This window comes from Lepidochelys kempii, chromosome 7, assembly GCF_965140285.1.
Source record: "Lepidochelys kempii isolate rLepKem1 chromosome 7, rLepKem1.hap1, whole genome shotgun sequence".
Lineage (NCBI taxonomy): Eukaryota > Metazoa > Chordata > Testudines > Cheloniidae > Lepidochelys > Lepidochelys kempii.
In genome coordinates, this window is record NC_136386.1 from 83,698,185 (window position 1) to 83,718,230 (window position 20,046).

General features: G+C 43.5%; 1 protein-coding gene across 4 annotated transcripts in view; it reads right to left on the minus strand.

The window, feature by feature from the left end:
- Window positions 1–1,780: 1,780 nt before the first annotated feature.
- Window positions 1,781–20,046, minus strand: part of UNC5B (unc-5 netrin receptor B) — a 151,599-nt gene continuing 133,333 nt past the window's right edge. For 3 of the 4 annotated variants that reach the window (XM_073353571.2, XM_073353570.2, XM_073353569.2), the window contains 8 exons: window positions 19,135–19,524; window positions 18,223–18,310; window positions 16,902–17,070; window positions 16,283–16,516; window positions 13,099–13,248; window positions 11,674–11,838; window positions 9,597–9,775; window positions 1,781–7,639 (listed from right to left, as the gene is read on the minus strand). In XM_073353571.2, coding sequence (XP_073209672.1) covers window positions 7,474–7,639; window positions 9,597–9,775; window positions 11,674–11,838; window positions 13,099–13,248; window positions 16,283–16,516; window positions 16,902–17,070; window positions 18,223–18,310; window positions 19,135–19,524 — 1,541 coding nt within the window. In that variant the 3' untranslated portion in view covers window positions 1,781–7,473. The remainder of the gene's footprint in view (window positions 7,640–9,596; window positions 9,776–11,673; window positions 11,839–13,098; window positions 13,249–16,282; window positions 16,517–16,901; window positions 17,071–18,222; window positions 18,311–19,134; window positions 19,525–20,046) is intronic. The other variant, XM_073353572.2, reaches the window with a different exon arrangement.

Sequence of the window (20,046 nt, forward strand, 5' to 3'; positions counted from 1 at the left end):
ATCCAGAGCATTGAAGCCATGGAGGCTAATTCTTCCTGAACACAGCCAGCCAAAGCGCAAGGTTCAGTGTTCTATACAAATAGATTAGGAATAGCTCCCTCTTTTTAGGTCAGAACTTAGTGGCAAATGAAGAGACTTCTACTCCAAAGTACAGTTTAACACACTCCCCACAGTCACCTACTTACTCCTCCATGACAGAAAGGCTACGGATAGCAAGGACAGAGCAACAGGGAATAACCACTAAAACCTCCCCTTGGATACACAGGTCCCTTATATACCTTGGACTGGAGGAGAAGTTGAAAAGGCTAAATGTTGCCAAGAGACTATATTCCTACAGAAAAAGCTTAGTTGGAGTGCTGTGTCTGGGAGTTGGTACGGCATCTTACCTGCTGGTTTAGGATGCAATCTTCTCAGGGAGGCACTATCTCCATCTCAGCTGAAGGCATGTTGTTCAAGAGCAAAATATTATTTTGCTTTGGGCTGAAATGAAGGTAGACGATGGGTTTTCTCTTTAACAGTGAGAATTGTGGGTAAGATGACCCGCTTATCAAAGATCAGCCATTCACTCAGTCAAGGCCTCAAGTGGAGAGAAGCTGCTCAGTTCACAGCTTGTGATAACTAGAAATGGTTTTCCTGGTTACCGGTTTTCCCTCTTGCGAATATTTGAGAGTTTGAAATATTTTTCCATCTTGATTCAGGACAAAAAGTCAAAAGCACTCACAAAACCAAACCGTTCCCCCCCCCCCCCTTTCTGGACAATCAAAATGTTTCACAATAATTTTGAAATGGCTTGTTTTGATTTCAAACTTTTTAACATTTCCAGTCTAATTAGCAGCTTACATTTCAAGACAAAAATATTTTCAAACTAGAAAATGAATTTTCCCCCCATTTTTAAAATGTCAAAAGAAAATGCTTCAACAATTTAAAAACTTTTCTGACATTTTTTCTGAGTTGGGAAATTTGTCAAATCCGACGCTGTTTCATGTACAGTTTCAATTTCAATAAACTGGCATTTTTTGATGAAAAATAAACAGAATCCTGACCAGTTCCAGTGCTAACCCCTGCTTTCTAGGTCTTCATGGGCAATTTCCCTTTTCAAAGGCACTGTTGTGTCCAGCTAGGTCTGTGCTGGGAACCAGATGCCTTCAATGTCAAATCTGGTGTGCAATACAGCCTGGGCAAGGTGGAGAGTTCAAGGAAACAAAGTGGAAGTGGCTCCAGTGAAGCACTGGACCTTGTAAAAGGTATGGGGAGCAGGGATGCACCTGGGTGTTGAATGATTGGTAAGGTGGCCAGGGTCTGGTTATGGTGTGTGATGGCAAGGGGAACGCTAGAACCAGAATTGAAAGAAGTCAGTTTGCCCATCTGAGACAATGAGGAGATTGATAAAGCCGGCTTCTCAGAGCTTCAACCACAAAGGGAAGGTGAGTGACGGAGTTGGACTGATATTGAGTAGCAGGCTCTCACCAGCCCACACTGGCCACCCACAGTTAAGTTCCAGTCCAACTCTCCCTTCCATCTAATAGCTGGAACAGCACTGAGGAGGTCTTCTCCCAGCAGTGACTGACAACTGCAGATGGGGATGGATAGAAGGAGTGTTGGAAAGGCCATTGCCAAGTAGCGGGCTGGAAAGGGGCTGTAGAGATGGCAGGAAGAGAGTGCTGGGCAGTGAAACCAAGATTAAATTTTCCTAGAAATAAGACCTGCTGGAGCCAAACCCACCTGGAATTGAAACAGGAATAAAGAAGCAAACCACATTTCATTTTTTATTAGACTAGGAAATATAATTTATTGCATAAAAATTACTTTGTTACAATAGGAATGCTAAACTTTATTTACAGTTCTTAGTTTACAGAATAAACAGATGTGTGTTTCGAGGATGCTGTCAAACTCATCCCCTGGACATATAAATATGCAAATAGAATGCAGAGCAAGAGAATGGACGCTCTCAACAAGAGAAACAACAGCTGATTTTTTTCAGTGAAACTATGAAATGCCTGCCCAGTATCACAAAGCTGCTTTGTGTGATCATAGTGTAGTCATCTCCAAGGGACAGAGATACACACACAGATGACCAAAGGAGAAGGCAGCATGTACAGTAGTTGGACACTCTGACCCAGTGATCTGAGCGCCACATACACTATAATCCCATGATCCAAGAGAGACGGAGTCAGAGAGGAGGCCACAACACACACTGATCAGAGAGAAGCAAATACCTTCCCTTCCCCTCCCTCACATACACACACACAGCGCTCCCTTGATCAGAAAGGCTAAGAAACACACGCACGCACATACACACACACACAGTGATCTGAGAGAGAGAAAAGCACATACACAGATATTCTGGTTCTGTGCTCAGAGAAAAGGGGACACAAACACACATTGATCTCCTGATCTCACCCACATGCTGAGCTGAGAGTGAGACAGACACACTGTGATCCTTTAATCAGAGAGAGAGAGAGAGAGAGAGGGTCAGACACACTGACAATCTACAACTGTCTTCCAAGAGCAGAGCATTTAGGATAAATTTCATGGATATTACTGAATTTCTAAGAAAACAAACAATGGCAGGTTATTTACGTTAGCTTTGAAAATGTTAAAATGTCCGTGTATTAGCGGAGTGCTTTATCACCTCCTACATTACTTCCCATATTTGCTTATTTTGTTCAGATTACAAGCAAGATTTCAACAAATCAGATTATGAAATGGAGTCACATAGACTGATAGAACTCTCTCTATATTACAACCATATTGAACTCCCACCAAAATCAATGGGAGTCTATTCACTGACTTTAAGGGGAACTGGATCAGGCCCTCAGTTTCTAGCCAAGTCAACACAACACATTGAAAACCCTGTTGACGTAATAACACAATGAAATGTTAGATAAGCTTGGAGCTCTCCTTCCAACACAGACCCCAGCATTGTGAAATGGGATTGTGATAGAGAAAGGTCATGTTTGTCAAACTTCCTGAGTACCGTGTAGTCACACTGTTTGCTTTAAGAAGTTTTTTTGGTTTGTAAGTTTTTTAAAACAGCCACACAAAAATATTTTCAGCTACACTGGGGCATTTGATCTATCCAAGTAGTCAGTTTTGAGACTCAGACGATTTAAAAGTTTCATTAAGATACACATCCAAAACTTTGGATACATATCCAGATCTGTATATTACCTACAGATATACACAGATTTCCAGGTTTTAAAGGCTTTTTGCAATTAAAAAAGGGGAAAGTGAAATTTAATATACATAATATTTAATGCACATTTTGGGTGTGAAACAAAAGATTTTTCTGTTTGTGAACTACATGAATGACACTGAAATTCACAACACAAGTGTATACCTAGGAGAAAATGGCTGAAGTGCTGGCAAAAAAACTCTTTATACAAGGACTTCTGAAGAAAACAGATTGTGTTTTCACCATAAAAATGGTCCCAGTATTTTAAAAGAAAAAACCCAGAATTGCTTTCATCTGACAAATCAGGCAAGAAGGTACAGCCTCTCCTACATGTAGGCCAGCATCCAAGCTCTGAGACTGTCCTTTTCAAGCAAGTTTCAAGACTGGGGTTAATTTGTTCTGCCACTGTATGGTACCTTTGTACAATAAATCCATCCACTCCCAATGTGGTTGTTTAAGTAGATGAACAAGCATTGCCAGTGTTCTCCCCTCTGGGTCCCTTTTCCTACTGTCTGCTGTCAATTTGGAAGCATTAGAGATGGAAACAGGCTTCCAAGTACTTGTGTGCCAAAGAATTAGGCAACTGGAGGTTTAGATCCTGAGGAAATACCAAATTACTTTGTAAGGGCAATGTCTTCTTTTATTATGCGCTGGCTCCCTGAGTTTGTGTTTACTTTTTCTTTAGCTACATAGCCATACCACAGATGGTGGACTGGAGGGAGGAGAATGGGGTAATGCATGATGGGAAGCTCACTGTATTCTGTACAGTTTTAAATTACTGGCCACAAAGATGTTGTGGTAAGTGCATTGGGGATTTCAGAGCAGATGCAGTAGCATCACCAATATGATTCTGTGTTGTTGTTTGTGTCACAACATGTTTATCCTGGAGGAGAAACTTTTAAGAGGCAGCAACCAGAGTAAAATATTTCCACTTGTGGCTATTCAAAGTACCCTTCAGAATATTTTCCCTTCATTAAAATACCACATCCTGGAGATGAAACTTATGTTGTGTTCATGGATACCCCTTAATTAAAATCAGCTTTGTTATGTAACCAACCTTCACTTCAACAGAGCCCTTTTAATGTAGAAAAGAAGGAAAGAAAGGAAGGAACTGCCAAGTTTGAAGAGGGAGAACCACTGAGCTCCATGCCATCCTTCCGAGACAAATTAGGTTACCCAGACAGATCAGTGAGGGACTGTTTTCTACTATACATATTCTAATATTTGTCCAGTGTAATTTTAAATGATCCACAAATCCCCCAGCCTAAATAGATATTAGTTAGGAATTTTCCTCACCTTTTCTCAATTTCTCCATTACTCTTACTTATATCTGCTTGTGCCACCCTCAATAGTTCATCTTCCCCTCCTTGGTGATTACACCCCTCAAATACGTGTAGACTTATACACCCTTTAGTCAAGTTTGACATATTATGGGCCAGATCCTCAATCGATGTAGCTCCACTGCAGTCAATGGAGTTATGGTAATTTACACCAGCTTGTCTACACATGGAGTTATTCAGGAATCGTTACTGCACTTTAAATTCACACCCTGGTTTACTCCAAATTCATTTTATTAAGTGTAGAGAAGCCCTGAGGAGTCGGTTCTTAGTTCTCAATCTTTTCTCAGTTTCTCCATCAAATGCCTAATCATTTTTATTGCCCTTCTCCTATCTCCTTACAGTTGCGTCAATGTATTTCTGGTACTGTTGCACTGAGGACTGCATGCAATATGCCACAGCAGTAGCTGTAAAAAGCACTCTGACCTCATGACTCAATACTGACTGCATATGCCATTGTGTTGCATTGATAATTTTTGCTGCCACATAGTGCTGCAAATGTCGAATTTGCAGTGTTCTCCTATCTCCCCCATCCCACAATTTCATTTACCATTAGTGCCTGCCAGGTTTCTCTTTCCCAATGAGTTTGTGTTTCAGATTATCTTTTTCTGCAGATAAAACAGCTACATTTTCCAATTTTAATCTCCTATTGCTATCTTCAGACAGTGTTTCTAATCTCACTGGGTTCTCTTTGTATTAGTTCTCTTTCTTCACTGGTATTTGCAACACATTCTAGTTTGGCATCATCTGTAAATTTCATTAATGTGCTGTTTACTCTCTCTTACAGATCATTGACCACTGCATGACCATGCCAAACTCCTCTCCCACTTGCTGCACTACTGTGATGGTCTCTCGGCCAGGGTTCAGCCCAAGAATATTTCAATCCATTTATCAAAGTAAGATTGAGTCAAAAGATGGATTTGGTTATAAGAACTTTAAAAAGATGTGGTCCTCAAACTAACCTCTATATCCCAGGCCACTGGACCTTGCTTTGTAAAAATAACCCCTTCTTACTCAACACTCCTCCCACTTGTTTAAAGTGCCAAAATATAGATTTAGAAGCCTAACTTTACAGTCTTTACATTTTTTACAGTCTTGGCTTATGAATAGTGGCATGTTGCTGAATGTTAGTGCACGACAGTATCAGTGAGTGTGTGTATTTACATTGTTGATATGAAGGTCTATTTATCCTACCAAGTTTCATTCTTTCCCAAATGTCCTAAAAGAATTTCCCCCTAAAAATACAGATCTTAAATACTTTGGGCTCCAAAATGTGACCCACCCCGTAATTGTAATAATCTGATGGAGGCTGTCCCATAGATCCTAACTAGCTTTCAGTTAATTCACCACTGTGTCAAAGCATTAACCTTCCCTCCTAAACAACCCATATAAACCATAGGTTGGTTTAATTCAGGAGAAGAAAAACCAACCAAACAAACCGCTACTGTAGCCTCTTGTCCTCCCCTTACTGGCTGTGTGTTTAGTGAATTTTCTAACAAAGGAAACTCCCAGAGCTGTACTGCTTGCATAGGAACTAGGAAAAGGCCCATTACCACTATTACCAGTAGCGCTCATCTTGTCCAGTTTCCTGCCAGTGCAGGAGTATTCCTTTCAGTCTAGTTTTAAACATCTCACATTTGAGGGTGTCTACTGCTTTTTCTGGGAGAGACTTCCACACTCCAACAATGAATACATTTTCCCCTGATATGCAGCTGAATGTTTCCTTTGTTCATTATCATTCCATTGAAACGATGACACTGGTGCACCCAAAAAGAAGCTAACGCTCTGAAGCCACGTTCTTCTCTCTGATTCAAACAGAGATGAGATGGGGTTGGGAGGGAACCATCCCTGAAAAGAGGGGGGGAGACGGCTGTGTGAGGTTTCAGCTTCTGTAACAATGCTGAGGACTTCAGTTGCCATTTGAAGAAAACCATGAAAACAGCGACAATGTCCCTTTAACCTTGTTCCCAGAAATGGGCTTGTTCTTCTGTGAGCTGGTTGCTTAAGTGGCCTCCTTGCATTATGCTGCAGCCATAAGGGAGAATTTGCAAACAAGATGTTACAAAGAGGGCTCAGCTTGCCCTTTCTGTGTCACATGAGTCTATAGGCACTGAACCAATCTGACTTCAGCAAGGGTCCAGAGATATGGAAACAAGTTGTTCTTGACTTTTTGTGTGTGTGTTTTCATTACTAATTTTCGCAAGTGTTTTAGTTTAAAGCTCTCTCTCTCTCTCTCTCTCATTCTCACGCAAAGCGGACTGATGCTGTTGCTCACACACAAAAGACTTAATGTTTTTGTTTTTTTAAAAAGGACTCATCCAAAGATCTGGATAATAAATTATTTGCGTTTCCTAAGAAACTGTGGGTTTTTTTCCCTTTTTTCCCCTTAATAAGCTGTCTGAAGCATTTGAGAGAAGTAAGCAGTTTGGCTAGATTGTACTTGAGTCTTCTAAGCATAAATGCCATAAAAGTAGAAGAACCGGGGGGATGGGGGGGTGGGGAAGGAGAGAAGAAAACCCAAATAAATGAAACAAAAATAAACCTCAACCCAGACTCTAGAAGCCCTATATTCCTGCATGCTGTGGCAGAAGCAGCTGCCCACTTCCACCAATGGCTGTCATCATGGTCAACAAAGATGCACTGCTCTTGTGACGCACTCCGGAGGATGGCTAGGAGGAGGAGGAGAGAGCCTGTTTAACACTTGGATTGCTTGTAAACGGTGTGGTTGGATCTCTAAGGCGGATAGTGACTTGGTGAGGGAGGAGTGGGAGAAGGAGTTTACCTTTACCCCTCCTTGCTAGCTACAGATCAGCAACCCACCAGACACAAAGTAGAAATTGGCCCCGTCCCCACAAGTTCAGGAAAGGCTGTTCACTAGTTTTCTTCCTCCTCCTTCTCTCCCCCCTCCACTCTGTCCTTCTCATCCGTTGCCTGAAGACTACCAGCTACTTGAAAGTAACATCAGCAGTCCCCCTCTGTTGCCATGACAACCAGCATCTCACTCTTGCCCATCTCTTCCAAGGCACTAGCCAGGGTATTGAGATCACCATCATCTTGGTGCTGGGCTTCCCACAAGTCCAGGATCACCCCTGTTGGGCTGGCTTTGGTGGCAAAGTAGTTCAGATACCTGTGAACGAAGAGAGAGAGAGAGAGAGTGAGTTGATGTCTAACTTTACACATTTAACATAAGAACATCATAAGAAAGGCCATATTGGGTCAGACCAAAGGTCCATCCAGCCCAGTATGCCGTCTACCGACAGTGGCCCATGCCATGTGCCCCAGAGGGAGTGAAGCTAACAGGTAATGATCAAGTGATCTCTCTCCTGACATCCATCTCCACCCTCTGACAAACAGAGGCTAGGGACACCATTCCTTACCCATCCCGGCTAATAGCCATTAATGGACTTAACCTCCATGCATTTATCCATTTCTCTTTTAAACCCTGTTATAGTCCTAGCCTTCACAACCTCCTCAGGCAAGGAGTTCCACAGGTTGACTGTGCGCTGAGTGAAGAAGAACTTCCTTTTATTTGTTTTAAACCTGCTGCCCATTAATTTCATTTGGTGGCCCCTAGTTCTTATATTATGGGAACAAGGAAATAACTTTTCCTTATTCACTTTCTCCACACCACTCATGATTTCATATACCTCTATCATATCCTCCTTAGCCTCCTCTTTTCCAAGCTGAAAAGTCCTAGCCTCTCTAATCTCTCCTCATATGGGACCCGTTCCAAACCCCTAATCATTTTAGTTGACCTTTTCTGAACCTTTTCTAATGCCAGTATATCTTTTTTTGAGATGAGGGGACCACATCTGTAAGCAGTATTCAAGATGTTGGCGTACCATGGATTTATATAAGGGCAATAAGATATTTACCCTATTGGTATGGTCTGAGGGCAGCAGAAGGGAGTGTTGGGAAAGGAGGCAAGGGTATTAGACTCTGGAGCAAATCTGGGTAATTCTCAATGATGTGCACTGGGATGGAAATGCCATAATTGAAATGCAGGGCCCCTCAGGGCATCATCTACATTTATTATACAGCACTGATGCAGAAAACATTCATGGAAAAGCAAGGCACATTTTATTTTATTAAAATTACAAATGCTGTCTTTACCCCTGCCCCCAAAGTGAGATCCTAAAACAGAACAGCTCAAGAGCCATCAAGGTCCCTGGCCTGAGGCACTTGCTTTGCACAATCATGACAGAATTTTAGGAATGTTCTGCCAGTCCAGGATCTAACTGGATGCACGTCACGCAGGGCTCTATAATACAAATCAAAGGGGGGAAGCACCATTCAAACCCATCAGAGAATATCAACTTCCCCACCCTCCAGGTCTCAAGGCATCGTGGCTGAGCAGAAGGAGCAAAGGGTTGGGAATCAGAAACTCATGAGCTCTAATTCTCTCTCAAGTACTGAATCACTGTGTGCCCTTATAGAAATCATTTCACAGTCTCTGTGCCTCAGCTCCCCGTCTGTAAAGCAGGGATAATAGCACAGCCCTACCTCACAAAGGGGTTGCGAAGATAAAGTAGTTCCTGACCGTACATCTAGTGCTACACAGTGTTATTTCTGAGTCACCAGTGCTTCATTTTTGTGTCTTCTTTCACACGCTATTCCTTCCCTTATAAGCCCACTATCATTCTCGATGCTTGCCGGCTTCGTGTCATCAGAGACACAGTGCTGGATTCCCGAAGTGCTGTACTTGTGGGCTGCAAAGCCCTGATAGGTTTCTGTATTGTTAGTCAGACACTCTCCTCAAGGCTTGTGCAAACTGATCACTTTCCAAGGCTGGCCCCATGAGTCAGTAACTGCCTTAGCAATGCTGCAAGAGCGCCTTCTGGGGGCTGGGGCAAATCCGCTCTTTCAGACTGTTTCTGATAAATGTAAAACAATGGACACTAAACGCCCAGCACATAATGATGCTATACTTGGATCACACAAGCCCCCCCACTCTGCCTCAGAGAAGAATGTGGGGAGAGTACAGAGTAACAAGGAAATATAAAACTCTGTTTTCCCAAAAGACAGGTTTGAGGCAGGAAGGTGAGAGCAGAGAATCTAGTGCCATACAGTGAACTGAAACCCACCGATCCATGGAAAGTTTCTGAGCAAGAAGTCTCCAGTCATTTCCTCTTGAATTGGGGGCATCAAGGCTGTTGCAGATTTTCTGCCGGATGGACAGCGGAATCTTGAAGGCATAGGGTCCCAGCTGGGTAGTCACAGCACTGCCATGGTGCAAGGAGAAGGCATCAAAGGCGCTGGCATTCTGGGAGAAAAAACATTTCAGAATGCTTTCAGAAAAAAATATTTCAATGGAGAACTCCTCCTTTATCAGCCTGCACTGTGTGTTCCCTTGTCGCCATACCCTGCCCACAATTCAGGGTCTGTGCATTCCTGCCCAAGAGCAGGGATGATTGTGTTTCTTTATGTGGAATTTCAGCAGTGCTTTCAAAAACTATCCAGCAGCAAAGATAACTTGGGATCACAGAGAGACCAAATTAAAAAAAAAAAAAAAAGAGAGAGAGAGAGAGAGAGAGAGAGAGAGAGAGATCAGGACACAGAGAGAGAGATATAAGATGGTAATATTCACTAAAATGCATTAGGCACGGTTGCCTAAGAACAGAAACAAAAAAAGAGAGAGGTGGATAACATGCCACAAAGAATAACAGTGAAGCAGCTAGTTCTTAGTGACACCAAGCTCTTCCCCTGAGGGTCCCTTCAGTGAACCCAGTCGGAAGCAACCTCCAAATATCAGTGCATGTGGCTAAACAATTTGAAGCAGAGCCAGAAGCATCAGAGCACATTTTCAGGGCTGCACAAATATTAAAGCCCTGAAATTCCCAGTGACTCTTCCAAGTGCACTGGCTACCAAAGCCCAGCCCTCGGCCTCTTCATTCACTCCCATCTCATTGGTTAGCGCACACTTTCACCTGGCTGTGAGAGGGGAAAGTGCCGACTGGCATTTTAGTATCATCCCCAAAACAGACTCTGGGAAACAGAACTCGTACACAGTAGAGGTTATGTGCTATTATTTCGTGATCCACAGGTGAATATTCTAGAGGTTGCTCATGTACCAAAAATCAAGGTCTCATCAATATTTTCAAAAGCAGGGTAACAAATTCTTATCACAACTTAGTCCCTTTGCTGTTACTGCCACAGTCTACTGGTATCTCACCAATAGCTGTAACTGGATGGTGATTCAGTTCAATGGGCTTTTCTCTGTACCTCTCTCTCTTTCTCTCTCTCTAAGTGAATGCAGTGCTGAAAGGTGGCAGGTTGACAGACCTAGATACTGAAAGTTCACTATTTATCTAGTCCTGGCAGGGAGAGCAAAAGTGCCAGTTTCCCCACACTGCCTTGCCATTCCACAAACTGACTCTCCAGGGGCCACCGCTGAGCAGAAATGGGTAGTTCAATTTACAGGCCTTGGTCATTGTCCTGAGAATCACAAAGGGAGCTAGTTACCACCAACTGTGAGACAAATCTCTGATTGAACCACCAACTTAAGAAACAGGAGGCCATGGCCAACACAGATGTTAATGTAGCATGGCATCCATAGTGGTAAAAGCAGGGCTCAGATACCCTGGTGATGGGCAACCTCTACATTAGATAAAATAGATATATTAATTAGATACGTTAGATAGAGAAAATCTCCCTTCTCTAAATACAGGGATTCATGGAGGACATCTGAGGACCATTTCTAGTCTTCTCTGTTACTAGAGAGGATGGAGGACTTCCTCCTTGGTAACGAGCCTAGTGGACACATCCACAGATGGCTGAAGCTGAGCCTCAGTGATCCCAGGTTATTATCTATGGCAACAGCAGCAGCACGGCAAGGGACATTTAAAGAAATAGGGTGCTGTTATTCTTTTATTTAACAAGAGTGGCAAAAAGGGAAGTGTACCCCTGAGGCAACAGCACCAGCTTTCTTTGAGCTAGTTGAGAGCCTGATGCCAGTCTCACTTACACCACACATATAAGGAGTAACTCCATTGACGTCAACAGAATTACACTGGTGTAAAACTCAGCTCAGAATCAGGCCCTGGGAGTTCAGGTCAATACCCTCAGAAGAGCTATCATCAGACCCTGCTCCTTCCTCTGTCCTCCCAGCTATAACTATGAGTGGCACAGCCTCCCTGCTCTCTTCCCCTTCTCTTTGCTCACCTCTCCGAGTGTAGTGTGCAGCTGGAATATCTGCCCTTCCCCTTCCACCTGCCGGACGCAGATCTTGCAGGTGAGCTCTGTGGAAGCCAGGCTGTATCTCTCAAGGGTGAAGGTGCAGTGCAGAGCCCTCTGGCTGCCACTCCAGATGTGATAAAAGGGGATTTCCTGTCACAGCAGATTAGTTCAGTAGAATGTTACACAAACCGCAAGAACCCTTCATAAATACAGGAAGGGCTTCCTGACTAAAATCCATTGGTTTTTTCATATTTGAAATTATTTATTTTATTATTTCTTTAAGAGGTAAATTTTTAAAATGCCTCCCCAAAAGGTTCTAGGTGCCTGACAATTAATTGTACAACAACCATAACAATGACCATGCAGCCCAGTAAATACCATATAGATTTGCTTTTAAGTCATATTCTAGGTTTCCCAGCTTCTACTTCGACTGGCAGGAGATGGGAATCATTCTGTGCAGGGTAGGACAGGGAAAGCTGACAGACAGTGACCCAGCTGTCATTCTGGGACCCTGAGTCAAATATGGTGAGTGAAAATTCCCCTGCTGCCTTCTCCTTCCCTTAGAAGAGTGGTTCTCAACCTGGGGTACGTATACCCCTGGGGGGTACATAGAGGTCTTCTAGGGGGTACATCAACTCATCTAGATATTTGTCTAGTTTTACAACAGACTACATAAAAACCACGAGCAAAGTCAGTACAAACTGTATTGTTATGTCTGGTTTTGTAAGCAAGTAGTTTCTAAGTGAGGTGAAACTTGGGGTACACATGACAAATCAGACTCCTGAAAGGGGTACATTAGTCTGGAAAGGTTGAGAGCCACTGCCTTAGAAGACAGCCGGAGAGAGCAGAGAGATATATCATTCTCTTAGCAGATAACGGCGGGTAGATGGGTGAGCCCTAAATCTTGACTAGATAAGAGAGTGAGTAGGCAAGGTGCTGGATTACTGGATCACAACAGTGTGAACATTGCTTACTTATCACCATCAAAGGCATCATCACAGATCTATATCAGATCACTTAAAGCATAATCCAAACATAAACGTACTTTAGCGCCTGGATTGCTGCTGGCATTCAAATATTTTTTTAAACATATATATATATTTCACACACAATATACATACACTGTCATTCATGTGTTATTGCTTAATTATGCATGAGTGACCATGACACATGGGTCCCTGTGTGAATGGGTGTTCTTTTCTACAAACAGATGGATGAATAATTGCTTCATAGCTGTTGTTTCTATAGGGACCATTTTAGTAAAGTTTCCCTTTTGGGGGCACCTTTGGATCACTCCGCCCTGTCCGTCCTCTCCCCCCGCCACCCAACCTCTGCACTAGTAGCTAAACTTCCAGTGGACTGCTACACATGAAAATTCCATATGACTCGTATTACCACTTGGCCACCCACCTGGTATTTAGCCAGCAGCTTGCTCTTCCACAGCGAGTGGGGGATATCATGGATGGAGAGGCGTAGGTTGTGATAACTGTCCTTAAAGAGTAGTGGCTTGGGTTCCTCTATCAGGTAGCCACCCAGTGTCTTTTCCAGTTCGAACACTTCCTATGGGGCAGACAGAGGATGGGAAGCCATGACATCAAAGGTCACTGCTATCGAGTGGAGCACATGAGTTTTTAAGGCAGAGCTAGGTCAACGCAGTGTCCACACTATTCAATGAACTCTGCCAAAAAACTACAAAATACAAAAACAACAACTACATTCAAGTTTAGTATGTTCTGAAGATATTGACATAATGGATAGTGGTTGGTGCCACAATGCAAGCCAACCAACCAGAGTTGAAATGACAAGAAGAATGACACCAAGTTTAGCCCCCGCAATCAGCAAAACCCAGGGAAATTCAAATTCACGGTGTGACATGTCTCTTAAGAATTGCAACAGTTGCACAATGACAAAATAAGAGTACAGCATCCTGCACTAAAGTGATATTTTAACACACAACAGACTAGGCAATGCTTACAGCCCTTGCTGTGCTTCCACAGGGCCTTCTTCAGGGTCAGTTACTTCCCTGATGAAGGGCTGATCATTTGAAAGTTACTCTGATTCTACAGAACACATGCTCTCTAAGCTAGACCCCGATAAATTAACATTTTTAAAAAATGAATTTTTTTGCTGGTGAAACGTGCCATATTGACAGCCCTGGAGAATAAATTCTTCCACTTATCCAAAGAAGAAAAAAAACAGTGCAAGCTTCCAGATACTGCCTGGGCAATATAACTAAACCCTGACTCAAAGGATCACCTCTAAGGGGGAGATGGGAATGCAGTTTTCTCCCTCATTCCATTCTTAGCCTGTCTGCTAAGAGCTATGATAGTACATTGTGTGATGCTGACACCTGTTCACCAGAAACTGGACTGAGTCCACCAACTCATTTCACAGAGGCCATCAAATAGTCATCAGATGGGAACGACTTTCAGTCACTATCATCCTGATTTGGATTTGAGTAACCTAGATGTGAAAGTCTGTGCAACCTCATAAATCATCCCGTGGATATTTTAGAAACTGAAAACAGAATGACAGGTTTCAGAGTAACAGCCGTGTTAGTCTGTATTCGCAAAAAGAAAAGGAGTACTTGTGGCACCTTAGAGACTAACCAATTTATTTGAGCATGAGCTTTCGTGAGCTACAGCTCATGCTCAAATCCCCACTGTATTTTCCACTGAATGCATCCGATGAAGTGAGCTGTAGCTCATGAAAGCTTATGCTCAAATAAATTGGTAAGTCTCTAAGGTGCCACAAGTCCTCCTTTTCTTTTTTGAAAACAGAATGATGCTGATTGCAATGTAAGAGTTAACGAGACAGCACACAACACAATGAGGCCAGAAACTCTGTTTTGGCTTTCGACATTAGAACCTACTGTGTTTTTCAGGTAATCTGAAGGTCTTTTTTCATTAATATGTACAGGCGGGCCACTTTAACAAGTATGCGTGTGCCTGTCAATGTTAATACCACTGCTCTGCTTCAACAACAACCCAAATCACAAGAGTTATTTTCAGTTCAAGAGAAACCTGCTGGTTTCTACCATGTTCTTTTTTCATCACCACTTTAAACTTTATTTTACCAGTGTAAGACAATGTTGTTTTTATAATAAAAATAAGATCCAATAAGATTGTCAAGCGTGGAACTCCATCTAGAGAGATCACAACAAGAGCAAGAAAGTAACACAGGAAATAATTGGAACAAGCACGAAGGTCCCAAGGCACCCACAATGAGAGATGATTTACAAGAACTAAGTTTAATATTATTAATTATTATTATATACCACACAGACAGTTAGACAGACAAGGAATCCTCAGGTAGGAATAGGAAAATGTGTCTAAGCCAGGGACAGTGGGAGCTGTGGTGAACTGAGTATTATCATGGTATATCAACTTAGGGTTGATTAGCACAGGAAGGAGAGAAAAATCTTCCAGCAGTGACAACGACATAAGCCCTTGGGTAATCTCTGCAGAAAGGCAGCACACAATATAGGTTATGAAACATCCTCCCTTCCCCTTGCTATTTCCTCCAAGGACCATGGAAAATGTTATGGCTGATCTCTGGGGAACACAGTAAACATGCTTATTATTTAACTTTGGTCATTTTTCACAGGGTTGCATCAGGTTGTTTGCTCCCTGGAGCCAGATCTTTCCGAGAGACACCACACAGCATCTTGCGTGCCAGCATGACCACATTTGGAAGCAATGGCGGGAGCAGGCTGAAGCAATTTGTAGCCCAGATACAGAGACTGAGGCAGCTGGAAGAGCAGTATTCATAAGTAAACTTACATGCACAGCAAGGTTGATATTAACCAGCTACTGTGAAACAGAGTCACAACTGGTATAAACCACCACAGTCAATGGAGCCATGCTGATTTATACCAGCTGGTGGTCTGGCCCTACATAATTAGAAATTTGTGCAAGGACTAACAAACCTGTGGGCTGGTGACCTACTCAAAGCATAGTTCAGGCTACAGATCACTTCATGGAAAGATTCCAAAGCCCTCAGGATTATACCAGCTCTGGATCAAGTGCAGTAGATAAACCTACCTGAAAATCTCTGATGAATATATTGGCTAACGTTAGAGCCAAGCTAACGAAAATGGATTTATGTCTGTTGCCCATTGAGACTGCCAGGCTCTAAACTAGTTTGCTTTCTCCTGTCATGGAGCAGAACATGCTCACAATTAATCAGTGTTTTTTCCCTGCAGTCTTAGGATGAGAAAGAGCTGGAGAGTGACAAGATGGTCAGCGTTCAAGAAAGAAACATTTTTATAGCTTAAAGAAAAGGAGGACTTGTGGCACCTTAGAGACTAACCAATTTATTAGAGCATAAGCTTTCGTGAGCTACAGCTCACTTCCTCAGATGCATATCGTGGAAACTGCAGTTTCCACGATATGCATCTGAGGAAGTGAGCTGTAGCTCACGAAAGCTTATGCTCTAATAAATTGGTTAGTTTTTATAGCTTAGTGATTATTCATTATTTGCTCTACGGTGATACAATCTTATGAATCCACAGGTACTAAAAAGGGGCCGGAGAAGAAAAATGTGACAGTGGGGAGTTGCTTACTTGTGACCCCAAGCTCTCAGGCAGCATTACCTTCAGTGCATCTGGTGTGTCCTCCAAGCAGTACACTTTGAGGCTGTATTCTAATGACGTGCAGGCGGTAGGGGCAAAGATAGCCAGCTGGAGTCTCTTGATGGCTGACCTGGAGTAGGACTCTCCCACAAAAACATAGGTGCCAAGCTGGTCTAATAAAACATGGCAAGACTTCGGCTCAAGCTGACAGTAGCAGGGAGTGTTCAGGGTCTCCTCATCCAGGGTCACAACTTCCTAAAGGGAGGGATTAAAAATGAAGGTTCCTGGTCAGCCCTTTTGCTCCAAAGTAATTTGTTCGGCATAGGCACTGAAAAGTTTCCGCTCATCATTCACTGTTGCACTTTTTGTAGTGCTGCAGCAAGCTAGCATGAGAACAGCTGTGAGATTTCCACGCAGACAGCACTCCATCCCTACAGTAAACCTGACAACCAACCTCCTCACCCAATCTGAACTCCTATCCTTTCCCTGACAATGAAGATTCCCCAAAAGGCTATGATTGGAATTGCTGTGACCTGCTCTGCAGCCTGCATTCCCACATATCCTCCAGGGTCTTCTGCTGACTGAGGAGGAGCTCTGTGACGACATTTTGTTTCCATTGTATTATTAAAGTGCACATTACCTCCCAGTTTCCTTGGTGGGATTGTGTTTTCAGCTGGAAAATCCAGTCTGAGGAGTTGATGTCCGCACAATGGGGGATGCTGAGAATGACTGGACGACACAAGAGCAACCCAGTGGGTCCGCAGGTCACCATGGGACTCAATACTGTCTGTGTGCCTTCTGAAGGTAAGCTGGAGGGGATGAATAAACACATACAGGAAATATTTAGCTTATGCCAGCCAAGTCATGCACCTGAAGAAAGAAGGCCAGCCTGCACAGTGCTGACATGTGCTGCTCATAACTGAGAAGAGGGGCAACCTGGCATGCCCTAAACTTAACGGGCCTGATTCCCACACTGTGAAACCAGCAGAGTTACAACCACATGTCATGGAGTGGAGAATCAGCTCTACTGTGGTTAAAGACACTGGGGTCCCTCTGTAGATGACAATGAGCAATTACTGGCAATCGAACTACTGTGTTTATTACCAGGAGTTCGGCTGGCCTATGGAAATACTGTAGAAGAGCTAGCCAGGGAGTTGTCTGACAGAGGACACACACTGAACAGTGGACAGACAAGTGTCTAAAAGATTCCAAGTTTGTAGTGTAGCCACTGCTTCTGGAATCTTCACCGCCTTCATGAGAGGCCCAGGTGGTGCACAGAAATCCCCTGACAATGGGTCACAAAACAAATACAAGTGGCAAAAGAACTCATTCTGCACAGCATCAGCAAACTGCACAGCAAGACACACTGCTTTCTCTCCTCTTCCCTATGTCGCCAGCAATAGTCTCTGCATTTTTGGGTGCCGGAGTAAAAACCCCTTATTTGTTATTTACTGAGCACCGGAGAAAATGCTCAATGATCTATAAAGCACAGAGGAAGATATAGTAGCTGACTCCAAGTGCTCACAATCACATATACGCAGCAATCCAGTTCAGACACAGAATGCACCAGGTGAAATTTACCACAAGGAAGCACTGCTTTTTTATTGTTAATGATGGGAAACATAAATTCTTCTTTCTTTGGCAGCTAGAATTGAGAAGCTTAGTGGAAGAAATGCTTTAAGGACAGATTTGAATGAAGCAAAGGTAGATGATTGTCCCAGAAAGAAAGGAAGGAAGGGAGGCTGTCCTAGGTGTAAAAGGCATAGTTGAAGAAGCTGTGAAGAGGAGAATAGGAAAAGAGACAGATGGAGTGTGGTTAGGCATGAGGCCTGGGAGAGAGTAGCAGGAAATGAGAGCTGAGATGCAGGACGGTGCAGAGGGAATTCAGATATGCTTTCTCCTTCAGGTGGTAGTTACAGTGATGGCAGACTGCAGCACACTGTACAGTACATTCTACTTACAGTGTGTTTTCTGCCTTGTTGATGATCAGGTACATTTCGTAGAACTTCCCCTGTGGGATTGCTCCATGAGGCACCAGCAGACTCACTCCTGGGGGGGAAAAAAAGGTGGGGGGATTCTTCACAGTGAGGAAATAATGAGTGAAACCCCACTGAGAACAGCCAGTTTCCTCAGGGGTTAATTTCAAATGGTGGGAACACTGTGCAAACTGAATTGGGGGCCTCCCTTGGGTGCAGACAGTGGTGTGAGAACTTGAGGCCTCCTGGTGTTCTAATCCAAAGCTTCCCAGGATCTGGGACTGCTGCTGCTGGAAATCAGATATCATTGTGCTGAACTGTCTGTATCAGAAGTGGGTACCTTCATAGGCAGCTGGGTAAGGCCTATGAGCTGTAATTTGGCAAGTGCAGTGAAATGATCATGTGTTGGGTTTATTTCAGCTACTGGCACAGATGCTTTCACCAATATGATTTGAAAGCAGCTACCCTTGAATTTGTGGTAGGGCCTAAGAGACTTTCTAGCCTGCCAAGACGGAAATCACGCCAGACTCTGTGCAGTCAGGCAGCATTCAGAGACAGGATAACCCTTAGCACAAGAAGTGCGATGCTTATTTTCCTCCAGTGCTCTCCAACAGGTTACAACTGGAGTAACAAAAATACAAAATGATGGTCACCTCATGATGGTGACTGATTCCCATCAACTCTATCTTACGGAGATACACAGGCCGGCAGCTTAATGGGGACGTCATTATAGAAAGGGATATTCAGATCCATTTTTCATTTCTAATCAGCACCACACTGTCTTCAAAACCAGAGGCCATCACCACAAGGCCTCACTACTCAACTGTAAGTTAGCTGACATTAGAGAGCAACTGGGACAGCAGCAACCACAGCTGCACCTCTCACTATGGCGCTTACCTGTGTCCGGGACAGTGAGCCTTCCTCCCAAGCAGCCAAATGTGCCAGTGGCACTGTTCCCATGCTCCCGGGGCAGGGTGAGGAGATGCTGAGAGCCCATGGCCTTGTTCCTTATGTTCATAAAGTGATTGTCCCTGGCAATGTCCCCTGGGTAGGTGCCCGTGGGCACTGCCCCAAGCAGGTCTGCCCCGTCATTCAGCCTGGGGGAGGAGGATGCTGTGGAGGAGTTGTACACTTTGATCTTTAGGTTTGGGAGTGGGTCAAGCAGTGGGGAGTTGGTCATTGGGATCTTGTCAGAGGAGTCCTGCAGGGCATACATCGGGCCACGATATACACCGGCATTGGCTGTTAGGTCAGGCTGCATTGAAGGGTGCAACAACTGGGGATTATCTGCAAGATGAACAAAGATGAAAAAGGCAAAAACTTCAGTAACATGTGAATTTAAACATAAATCAAAAGAGACCTACATGGAAACCTAGCCTTAGTGAAACAATGGGCTCAGAATGTGTAAGACATGTCCCTGGGAGAAGCAGGTTATAAAGCAAGAGACTGGAGCATGGACTTTGAACACACCTGTCTCCCTTTTATCAATTACTTGAAAGGAGACTGCCTGGACTGAGAATCAGGATCAAAACTACCTCAAGAATGAAGGAGAAGCTGCATCATAGTGTACGTACAGAAAGTTTAACAAGAATCTGAAAGTAGTTTGACTCTCCTATTACTCTCACAAAGGAGCTGGTACTTCATTCTGTGCTGAATAGCTGAAATGCTTTGTGTTCTTTACACTGTCTACCAGTTCCCTTTCCTTATTATTTATTTTCCTGTTGTGCCTAGAGACCCCAGTCAAGATCAAGGCCTTCCTGTGCTAGGCACTGTATAAACATGAGCTCGTTATCTTGCTTGATTTGCGGA